Raw genomic sequence first — 12,267 nt, 5'->3', positions numbered from 1 at the left:
TCACTGGGGATAAGAACATGTGGATTTGTGGAAACAGGAAAAGGGTGACCATTTGTGTATATGTATTTGTTTTCTATTAGTTTTCTTTAATGCAATTGAAATGAAGCAGGACTAGCAGCAGTGTGGCACATAATATAATTTTTCTTTCAGATGTTAAGCCATCTAATGTGTTGATCAATACACTGGGCCAAGTGAAGATGTGTGATTTTGGTATTAGTGGTTACCTTGTGGACTCCGTGGCCAAAACTATGGATGCAGGATGCAAACCCTACATGGCTGTAAGTTTCATAGCCAGAAAACTGACTCTAAAAGATGACTGGTTACAAAATCCTCCTACAAAGTGGAAAGGGTCCCATCATTGAGGGAGACTTGGATTTTTTAACGACTTACTTTTTCCTGAGCCTTAGTGATTCACTGACTAATATAGTCTTCTAAAACTCTTCTCCTTTTGTGAATTTTATCTTATATACTTTTAAATTTATTTTTATTTTTCTTAGCATTTTTTGTTATTTTTTACACCATAGTCACTTTCCAATACTGTTCCTTGTAGCATCCTCTCTTAAAATAAAGAAAAACAATCAGAGCAAACCAGCACAGTGACTACATCATATGAAACAATTCTTACTCATAGTCCTCTTTCTACTGTCATATGATTTTTAGTCAATATGCTAACAGTAAATAAAAGGTTATCAAGTTTATCAAATTATCAAAAAAAGTTATCCAAAGTTTAGTGTTATACTAAAGGAACAGAACAATGGTGTTTTTAGAATACTAGCTCAGAATAGGGAGACCTTGACAGTCTTCCAAGATAAGTTCTTGGAACTATTTCCTATGCTAAGTACTGGACAGGAAGGAATGAATTTAAGTGTCATCACAAGGAGAAAAAGGATTAGACGTGAGCGAACTTCCTTATTGTGAGGTTTAATTTCTATAATCAGCATTCTTAGGTCCTTCTTAAGTTCAAAAAACCTGTTATTTGCTTCCCTTAAAAATCAATTTGTATAATAGCTTGAAAAATAGTTCTTTAAGGTTTAGTTAAAAAATGAATTTTTTTGCTCTACATTAAGATGGCAACTTCAGTGAACCTGTTGAATCATATTCTTTTGGGGTTTGTGAAATGAATGGATAGCTGTAGATTGATCTCTGTGATAAGATACCTTTTAAACTTTTTGATTTAGTACATCCATAAGCATTTCTCCCAAAGCACTAAAATCATTTGAAGACAACTATCAAAAGCTCACACGTTGAGATGTTGATACTTATAGTGACTAGTGAGCTGTCTTGTCCAGTGGTGTATTTTATGAAGGCTCTCCTGGCAGCAGTGACCCTTCCACTTTTATTTTTCTTTACAGCCTGAAAGAATAAACCCAGAACTAAACCAGAAGGGGTACAATGTGAAATCTGACATTTGGAGCCTGGGCATCACCATGGTACTGTCTGATGTTATTCATCTACCTGAAGGTTCAGAGACTGAGACTGAAATTAATGGTTTGAGCTAGCTTTTTTTTTTTTTAGAATTGAAGAGCAATATTCTTGAATTTCGGTCAAATTCCTCTGACATTTGAGGGGATAGGTCACCTTCACTATTAACCTAGGATTCATGAAGACTGATACAGAGGGTGTGAGGAGAGGAAAATAGGTGAATTGAATATTGAATATAAACTGTGTGTAGCAGAAAGAATACTGGACCAAAAGAAGGAGACATTGCATTCTAATTCTTGCTGTTACATTAATTAGTTATGACTTTGATCCATTCTCCCCATATGTAAATTGAGGGATTAGACTAGAGGGAGTATTCAGTTCTTTTCTGGCTCTGATAGTCTTTGTTTTGAGCAAAGGCAGGGATAGACTTAAGCTAAATTAGGTAGATATATCAGGATATACTAGCAGCATCATGGTCACTGAGCCTGGATAAAAATATTAATTCTCTGGATGTTTTAGAAGCAATAATCAATCTTGAAGTGCAGAATTAGACTAGATATATGAAGACCTAGATTTGAGTTCCAGCTCTGCCAGTAACTTGCTCAGGTCAACTTGAGCAAGTGACTTTGTCTCTTAGATGATCTGTAGGTCTCATATGAGCCCATGAATTGTTGTGATGACTCCTGTCTGAAATACAGGAGAATGGAGCAGATGACTAACAAATCTAATACTGAGAATCTGTAATTCCTGTAGATTTTGAAATATTCCATAACTCTATTGCTGCAGTGTATTTGCAGAGCTCCATATAATCTATATGGCTACTATTAAAAGCATCTTGAGTGCCACAGTTTAGTTAGTTTGTAAATTATTTCATTTCTTTTGTCCAAGCAGCACATGCCACAATCATAGCAAAAATGTTCTTATTTGGTCTTGGGTTAATCTGCAAGGAGCCAGCAGATGGCAGCAGATATATTGATAAAGAATTGAATAAGTGAAGAATTCCTTTTGGTAACAGTTGTTTGAAACCCTGGGTATTATAAATTATGAAGCCTTCAAATGTGGTGTTTAATATAGTTAATTAAAAAACTGTAAAGTTGCAGGAATTTTGCACCCCAGAATAGGAAGCATTTTCTGATAGGCTAAGATGAATGTCCTTGAAGAGCATGGGGGGAGGGGAGAATGAGGGAAACTCCATTATTTTCTTCAGCACTGGAATTTCCTCCAGTTCCTCAAAGTGGAAAGCAACTGGTTCCACATCTAAAGCAACATTTTCTTGTTTTCCTCTTAGATTGAAATGGCAATCCTTCGGTTCCCCTATGATTCCTGGGGAACACCATTTCAGCAGCTCAAACAGGTGGTGGAAGAACCATCACCTCAACTACCAGCAGACAAGTTCTCAGCAGAGTTTGTTGACTTTACCTCACAGTGGTAAGCAAATTTCTCTTCCCAGGTGCCACCAGGGAGGAGGATGGTTCTTCTAAGTTCAGACAAAGGATTGAATCTCAATTACACCGCACTAATATCTATTGGTATAGGAAATGGGATATATAGAGATGGGGCAGATTATTTTTAGTCTGAGTAATGATTTTAGTGGTTAGAATGATATTCATGAATCTAGAATGTCTCTAGGAAAGTCAATATTTAGACTGTTTTCCAAAATGTGTATCTGTGTGTGTATATATATATATATATACTTGGGATTTATCCTTATTTAGTGCTTTGGACAGTTTTAGGGATCAGGGAAGAGAAACAATTATAAATGGGAGTAGAAAGTAGGAAGAAGCTTGGTCCACACACTGGTGGTGTTAGATCCTTCTAGTTTTCCTAGCAAAGAGTCATTTATCTCAGGAAATCTGATGATTCCTGTCAGAATAGCTTCGTTTGACTCTGATTTGCTTTGGGTTTGTCAGACTGCTGAGAGTAAGATGTTTGGTCTGGATTCCTTCTCTTCACCTATACCCCTATACACTATCACCACTCCACAGGGTATGTTCTCTCTGTTTTTCAAGTTGTCATGACAGACATTCCAATTAACAACCAAGACTCCTTTATATTTCCCCTCTTCTTTCCCTGCCCTTCCAGTACATTTCCCCCAAACAATTAAGCACCTAATAGAGTGATTGGAACTGATAGTACATGTTGTTTCCATTTAGTATTTTGATATTTGTTAACAGAAAAGATGAATGTGTGCCTTCACTTTAATAATTTGCAAATAATTAATATGCTAGTAATGAATAACATTGTCCATTATCTATATCTTGAGTTTTGCTGCCTTTTAGTGTTTTCTTAATGTATATTGTCATAGTCATTAAACATATATTTCCTTTGCTTATGCTTTCTTCCCTCTGCATCACTTCATATGTCTTACCATATTTCTCTGAATTTTTCATATGTGTTATTCCTTACAGTTGAATGATATTCTATTACATTAACTTACCACAGTTTGTTCAGCTTTTTCCCATTGGGTACAGAGTATGTTTCAGCTTTTTTCTGTTACAAATAGTGAAGCTCTTTTTGTACTATTTTGTGCAGTTGGATTCCAAAAAAGAGGCTGTATCAAAGGATCCATCACCTCTTTTTGGTCCCCTAACAATGGAATTTCTCGATCAAAAGTGTGAACGCTAGATTTTCCTATATGATTCCAAATAATTTTTTTTTTCCAGAAAGGTTGGGTATATTAAGAGTTCTACCAACAGTGAATTGGCATTTTCCTACAACCACTCTTCACAATGAATTTTTCATTTTTGAGGATATAATAACTCACAAATGATAATATTCTTTGATTTATTAGTGATTTTTAATATTTTTCACATGGTTGATAGATTACAGTTCTTTCTTATGAAAACTATGTTGTATGATTACTTGATTACTGGTGAATGCTTCTTATTCTTATGAATTTGGATCAATTCTCTCTGAATTTTTGGTGTCAGAGAGATTTTAATGTAAATTCTTGCCTTTATTACTTTGGAAGTTCAACAGTTTTTAAATTTTCTGTAGACCAATGTGCCTCTTTTTTTAAAAAAAATCTATACTACTTTGTGTCTGTTATAAATTCTTCCTCTATTAATAGTTGTATGAGGTATAAACTATTTTTCTCCAATGAAATGGAATGGAAAAGAATTAAGTTTGTACTATGTACCAACCATTGTGCAACTGTGTAGTTAAAAATAGAAATAGAAACAGTTACGCCTTGCAAGGAAATCACATTCTAATTGGGGGAGATAACAGTAAAGAGGCTTCATGTTTATGGTTAATTGGTTAATTTGTAGAAGATGGAAAGGCCATAGGCAAGGAAAATAGTAAGGCTAAGAGGTATAATGCCAGGCCCTATGGGCAGTCTCCTACCAAGAAGATAATTGTGTTAAAAGTTAGAGTAGAGCAGGACTATGGGATCTCTTCAGCATAGGTAGAGATCTAGGGGTCAACATCCAACTAACAGTGTGTATCCTTTGCCTGATGGAAACTTGGCAGTGAGGAAATGAGTGTTGGTTGGGGAAGGAAATTTTAGTCTATAGTATCCCTTATTAGAAACAGGTGTTTCTAGGGCAGCTAGGTGGCGCAGTGAGTAAATGGCTGGCCCCAGAGTCAGGAGGACCCGAGTTCAGTTCTGGCCTCAGATACTTAACACCCACACATACAAAAAAACAAAACAAAATAACAACAACAAAAAAACCTTGGGCAAGTTACTTAACCCCAATTGCCCTCAAAAACAGAAAAAAGAAACAGGTGTTTCTGATTTCTCTTTCTGCCATCTCATCATGCATTTGGCCATGGGGAAAGGAGGGTCCTGGATTATCAAACTGCCAGTTGGTTTTAATGCTTTAATGATAGGATTAAAAAAAATCAGATCTTTGGAGGAGCTAGGTGGCACAGTGAGTAGAGTGCTGGCTCTAGAGTCAGGAGGACCTGAGTTCGGATCTGGCCTCAGAGGCTTAACACATACAAACAAAAAAACCTAGCTGTGTGACCTTGGGCAAGTTACTTAAAACCCAATTACCCTCCCCCCCCAAAAAAAATCAGACCTTTTATTTATTTGTGGTGTATGATACAAGTTGGTTCTAAATCCATTTTCTACCAAACTGTTATCCGCCTTATCTGGCAGTTTTTTGTGAAATTGTCTCTTCCTCAACAGATTTCATTCATTGATTTCTTGAACATTAGATTTCCATATTTGTTTGTTCTTAGGTATTGCTTATTTTATCTCTTTCACTGATCTAGATAGTTTGGTGATTACTGCTTTGTAATAGAACTAGAGATCTGGCAATTTCAAAATTCCAAAGTCCTAACCCTCTAACTTCCTAAGACCGTAATGACTTTTTTTGCCCACCCTAACCCCTCTCCCCCATATAATTTACTGATTTTGTCTATTTCTTTAAAGTATTCCCTTGGCAGTTGATTTGTATTGTGTTAAATTTATAGATTAATTTGAATAGCATCACTTTTTGCTATATTACTGTGGCCTAGCCTTGAAAATGATGATTTAAAAAATTATTTAAGTCTTTATTTCTGTGAAAATAGCTTTGTAGTTGTATTTATGGAGTAGATAGGTGGCACAGTACAAAAGGTAGCTTGGAGTCAGGAAGATTCATCTTCCTGAGTTCAAAGCTGACCTGAGACACTTATCAGCTGTGTGACCCAGGGCAAGTCACTTAATCCTGTTTGCTTCACTTTCCTCATGTATAAAATAAGCTGGAAAAGGAAATGTCAAACCACTCTAGTATCTTTGCTGAGAGAACCACAAATGGGGTCATGAGGAATCAGATATAACTGAAAAACAACTGAACAACAGCAAAGTTTTATTTGCATAAAATCAATTTGTATAAAATCAATCTTGATAGGTTAAATTCCAAGTATTCAATTCACTTTATCATTATTTTAAATGGTACTTCTTTATGTCTTTTTTTTCCGGTCTTTTGTTGGCAATAAAGAAAAATGTTGATGACTTGGGTGAATTTATTTTGTTTCACTGTTAATTGTTTACATCACTTTTTTCCTTGCTTCTCTAAGATTTTCCAAGTAAATCCTTATATATTATACACAAATAGAGATTATTTTATTACCACTTTGTGAATGCCTATTTCATCAAGCTATTTTATTGTCCTATAACTTCCATTTTTACTACTATATTGAATAATAGTTGAGGCAGTGGACATCTTTGCTTCGCCCCTTATCTTATTGGCAAAGCTTTCATTATTTCTGCATAAAAATGATTCTAGCTTTGGTTTTTTAAATTAAATTATTTTTCATTTATTTTTCAAAAAATTTATTTATTTTTAGTTTTCAACATTCATTTCCACAAGATTTTAAGTTACAGTTTTTCTCCCCATCTATCCCCTACCCCATCTCAAAATAGCAAGCCTACTGAATACCCCTTCACTCATTTTGTTCTCTCTTATAACCTCCCCCATAATACCCCTAATTTTCTAGTAGGGCAAGATGGATTTCTATACCCCAGTGCCTGTATATCTTATTTTCCAGTTGCATTCAAAAAGCAATTTTTAAAACATTTGTTTTTAAAACTTGGAGTTCCAGATTTTTTCCCTTCTTCCCTCATCACCCCCCCCCCCCACTGGGAAGATAAACAATTGAATATAGGTTGTACATGTGTAGTTACCCAAATCATTTCCATAGTACTTACGTTGTGAAAGACTAACTATGTTTCCCTCCATCCTATCATGCTCCCCACTTACTCTATTTTCTACTTAGACCCTATCCCTTTTCAAAAATGTTTGCTTTTAATTATCCTCTCTTCCAATCTGCCCTCCCTTCTATCATCCCCTTCTTATCACTTACCCCCCTATTTTCCTGTAGGGTAAGATGCACAATTGAGTGTGTATGTTATTCCCTCCTTAAGCCAAATTCAATGAGAGTAAGGTTGTCCCATTCCCTTTCACCTTCCTGCTCTTCCTCTCCATTGTAACAGTTTTCTCTTGCCTCTTTTATATAATTTACCCTGATCTATCTCTCCCTTTCTCCCTCTCCCAATAAATTCCTTTCTTACCTCTTAATTTTATTTTTTAGATATCATCTCTTCATATACAACTTATCCTGTGTCCTCTGTTTATGTATATATGAACATACATATGCCCACATATGTATATTTATATACACATATAACCTCCTATACATACATACATACATATATATTTACACACACACATACACATATATATACCCATACACATATATATTCCCTTCAACTATCCTCATACTGAGAAAAGTCTTATGAGTTACAATTATTGTTTTTCCATGTAGGAATGTAAATAGTTAAAATTTTATAAGTTCCTTATGATTTCTTTTTCCTGCTTACCTTCTCATACTTCTCTTGCTTCTTGTATTTGAAAGTCAAATTTTCTGTTCAGCTCTGGTTTTTTCATCAAGAATGCTTGAAAATCCTCTATTTCATTGAATGTGCATGTTTTTCCCTGAAACATTATACTCACTTTTGCTGGGTAGGTAATTCTTGGTTTTAGTCCTAGCTCCTTTGACCTCCAGAATATCATATTCCAAGCCCTTCCATTCCTTAATGTAGAAGCTGCTAGGTCTTGTATTATCCTGATTGTGTTTCCACAATACTCAAATTGTTTCTTCCTGATTTCTTGCAGTATTTTCTTTTTGACCTGGGAACTCTGGAATTTGGCTATAATATTCTTAGAAGTTTTCTTTTTGGGATCTTTTTCAAGAGGCAATCAGTGAATTCTTTCAATTTCTATTTTGCCCGCTGGTTCTAGAATATCAGGACAATTTTGCTTGACAATTTCTTGAAATATGGTGTCTAGACTCTTTTTTTGATGATGGCTTTCAGGTAGTCCAATAATTTTTAAATTATCTCTCCTGGATCTATTTTCCAGGTCAGTGGTTTTTCTAATGAGATATTTTACCTTGCCTTCTATTTTTTCATTTATTTGGATCTGTTTTATAGAATCTTGATTTCTTATAAAGTCATTAGCTTCCATTTGCTCCAATCTAATCTTGAAGAAGTTACTCTCTTCAGTGAGTTTTTGAAATTCCTTTTCCATCTGGAAAATTTGGCTTTTTAAGGCATTCTTCTCACTGGCTTTTCGGGCCTCTTTTGCCATTTGAGTTAGTCTATTTTTTTAAGGTGTCATTTTCTTCAGGGTATTTTTGGGGCTCTTTTAGGAGGCTGTTGACTTGCTTTTCATGATTTTCTTGCATTATTCCCATTTCTTTTCCCAATTTTTCCTCCACTTCTTTGATTCTTACTTGATTTTCAAAATCCTTCTTGAGCTCCTCCATGGCCTGTGACCAGTTTATATTTTTCTTGGAGGCTTTTGATGAAGGAGTCCTGACTTTGTTTTCTTCCTCCCACTCCTTGCTTTAATCCTTTTTGTTCCCAAAAAAGGATTCTGTGGTCTGTCTATGGTTCTTCCTCTGCTTGCTCGTATTGCCAGCCCATTACTTGACTTTTGACCTTTTTGCCACAGTAGAACTCTGCTTCCAGAGTGGAGAGAGCTATGTCCCAAATTGCTGGGGTTTTCGCAGCTGCTGGAGCTATCAGGAGGGTGCCCTCTCCACAGTTCCCACAAGCTCTGGCTTACTGACCACACATCTCAAGACCTCCACCCAAGACCGCAATCCAGATCCAAGCAGGTTAAAGCAAGAGTGGTTGCCCTCTGAATGGTTGCTTGGTCCCCCTACTATCTGCAGGCCAGGAGCTCCTGAGGCACCCACAGGGTGGCACCTGCACAGCTGTCATGCCTCCACCACTTCTCACCTGGGGGACTGTGGCTGGACTGTGCTCTTCCATCCCTCCTGTTCCAATAGAGTTCCACACTGACCTTTTACTTTGTCTTTGGCATTTATGGGTTGAGAAGTCTGGAAACTGCCACAGCTGCTAATTCATTCTCCTGAAGTCTGCTCTGGCCACTGCTGGTTGGGGCCACCTTGGTGCCAGAACCCTGTGGCTCCTGGGGGACTATGCTCAGCTCCCAGTGTGCTGTGATAGACCCTTCCTGTCCACCTGCTAGACTGCCTTCAGTGGGATATTTGTTTCTCTCTGTCACTTTGTGGGTTCTGTAGGTTGAAAATTTGTTTTGAGTCATTTTTTTGCATTTATTGGAAGTGATTAGAACAGGAGCGCACACCAAGTTTGTTTCACCTATTTTTTCATTTATTAATATATATATATATATATATATATATTTCCCCCTCTCCCTCTTAATCTCCTCTCCTCCTGCCACCCCACCCCCCTCAACTGGAGGAAAAAATTAATACCTATTTAACAAGTAATCATAATCAACAAAACTAATTCTCACGTGAGTCATGTCTAAAAATGTGTGTTTCATTCAGCATTCTGTTATAATACCTCTCTGCCAGGATATGGGTATAATTCTTCATCATTGGTCCTTTAGAATTCTGATTGATCATTGTATTGATTAGAGTTCTTAAGTCTTTCAGATTTGTTTGCCTTTACAATGTTATTACTGTGTAAATTGTTCTCCTGGTTTTGCTTACTTCATTCTGTATCAGTTCATAAAAATCTTCCAAAGTTTCCCTGAAACCTTCTCTTTCTTCATTTCTTACAGAACAATAACATTCTATTGCAGTTATATACCATAATTTATTCAGACATTTCCTGATTAACAGGCATCCCCTTAGTTTCCATTTGTTGTATTACTAAAATACCTACAATAAATATTTTTATACAGATGGGTCATTTTATTTCTTGATCTCTTTGGAGTACAGGCCTAGCAGTGTTATTTCTGGGTTTAAGAGTATATACAGTTTAGTAACATTAGTAACTTTGGGAACATAGTTCCAAATTGCTTTCCAGAATAACTATATCAGTTATTCCACCAATAGGATATCAACATGCCTATTTTCTCATAGCTCTTCCAAAATTTGTAATTTTCTTTTTTTGGGGGAAGAAGAGTGTCAACCTAGACAATCTGATGAGTCTGTGTTGGAAACTCAGAATGTTTTTAATGTGCATTTCTCCAATTATTAGTGATTTTGAGCATTTTAAAATCCATATGTCTATATGTAGCTTTGATTTCTTCCCTTGAGAATTGCCTATTTAAAGCCTTTGACCATTTATCAATTGGATGGCATCTTTATTCCCACATAACTTTGAACAATTTCCTTATATCTTGGAAATGAGTCCTTTATGAGTGAAATTTGCTGCAAAGATTTTTCCCCCAGAAATTTTTTCCCTACTTTTTACCTTTTGGTTATAGATAAATGCTTTTGCTCATATGAAGGACAGAACTTTTCATTCCTAATCTTTTTATGTATTTAAAAATATAAATGCTACGTTTTCTCAAAGGCTTTTTCTGTATCTAGTTATGTTATATTTTAATTTTTATTATTTTGTTACTCACATGATTACTTGTGCTAGATATTTTCCTAACATTGAACCATTATTTATTTATTTTAATTTATTTACTTTTAGTTTACAACATTCAGTTCCACAATCCTTTGAGTTCTGAATTTTCTTCCCCTCCTTTTCTTTCCCCCTCCTCCCCCATAGCAGCATGCAATCTGATATAAGTTCTAAAAATACCTTCACATTAAATATTATTCAAATTGTAGGTGAGAATTATAACCAATAGAATGAACAACGAGAAAGAAGGAACAAAACAAAACAAAAAAGAGAGAGCAAGTAGTTTGCTTCACTCTCCATTCAGACTCCATAGTTCTTTCTCTGGATGTGGATAGCCCTTTTCATCATGAATCTTTTGGAGTTGTCTTATAGTGCTGCATTGCTGAGAGGAGCCCAGTCTATCAAAGTTAATCATCACAGATATGATGTATCTGTAATTGTTGAACCATTATTTAATTCCTGGCATGCATCTAAATTGAGTATAATGAAAAAATTTTTGATGTGTAGCTTCTTTTGTCAGCATTTTAAGTTTTTGTATCAATATTCTTTAATAAAATTTGTCTATATTTTTCTTTTTTCCCATATTGTCCTTCTTTGGTTTGAGTGTCAGAACCACAATTTCTTTATAGAAGGAATTGTGTGCATTTAAAATTTATTTTTGAGAAGAGTTTATGTAGAATAAGAATTAATTATCTTTAAATATTTGAAAAAATTCACTTCCTCTGCTCCAGGAGATTTTCCAGTGGGACTTTATTTATGGGTTACACAATATTTCTTTCATGGTTAGCTTGTTTAGATTCTCAATTTCCCTGGCTTGTTAATTTGGATATTTTATCTTTTTATAAATGCTCATTCTTTTCATTTAAGGGTTAAAATTTTTTTGGTCATAAAATTGACAAAATTAGCTTTGAAAATTTTCTTTTTCTCTCCATAAACTTTGAATTTCTACCTTTTATTTTTGACCTTAAAAATTGTGTTTCCTTTCTCTATTTTTTAAACAAATGATTTGTTTATTTTCTGGTCTTTCAAAAAACCCCATAGCTCTTTGTTTATTAGTTCAATTGTCTGTTTCTTTCCTATCTTATTTCTTCTTTGGTTTTTCACATTTACTTTTGTGCTTATTTTAGAATTATTAATTTGATAGCTAGCTTTTTCAACTGTAAATTAAATTCATTGTCTCTTTTTTCGTATAAGCAATATATTTTACTGTATTGCTTCATTGTCATTAATCTCTTCTATATAATTTATTGTTTTTATAATTTATTCTTTGCCACACTGTTGACTTAGGATATCATTATTTGGTCTCAGTGAGGGCCTGCACTTTTTCTATATCAATAATAACTTTTTGTTATAGTATAGCCTGCAATTAAAAAAATATTTTTGCCTGTCTGTATTTATTCATGAATTCTTCTTCTTCTTCTTCTTCTTCTTCTTCTTCTTCTTCTTCTTCTTCTTCTTCTTCTTCTTCTTCTTCTTCTTCTTCTTCTTCTTCTTCTTCTTCT

At 35.0% G+C, this 12,267-nt stretch overlaps 1 protein-coding gene across 5 annotated transcripts in view; it reads left to right on the top strand.

Annotated features, from left to right (window-relative positions):
- Positions 1 to 12,267, top strand: part of MAP2K6 (mitogen-activated protein kinase kinase 6) — a 208,887-nt gene that overhangs the window by 109,297 nt on the left and 87,323 nt on the right. For all 5 annotated transcript variants that reach the window (XR_011166137.1, XM_069076538.1, XM_069076537.1 and 2 more), the window contains exons 8-10: positions 151 to 278; positions 1,353 to 1,430; positions 2,711 to 2,850. Coding sequence is in view for 4 of the 5 variants with exons in the window: in XM_069076538.1 (XP_068932639.1) it covers positions 151 to 278; positions 1,353 to 1,430; positions 2,711 to 2,850 (346 nt within the window). In the remaining variant the exon portion in view is untranslated. The remainder of the gene's footprint in view (positions 1 to 150; positions 279 to 1,352; positions 1,431 to 2,710; positions 2,851 to 12,267) is intronic.

The sequence above is a fragment of the Petaurus breviceps genome, unplaced genomic scaffold, assembly GCF_028583685.1.
Source record: "Petaurus breviceps papuanus isolate PSGF00001 unplaced genomic scaffold, PetGlider_PUasm1.0 90925, whole genome shotgun sequence".
Lineage (NCBI taxonomy): Eukaryota > Metazoa > Chordata > Mammalia > Diprotodontia > Petauridae > Petaurus > Petaurus breviceps.
This window is presented reverse-complemented; position numbering and strand designations above follow the sequence as displayed.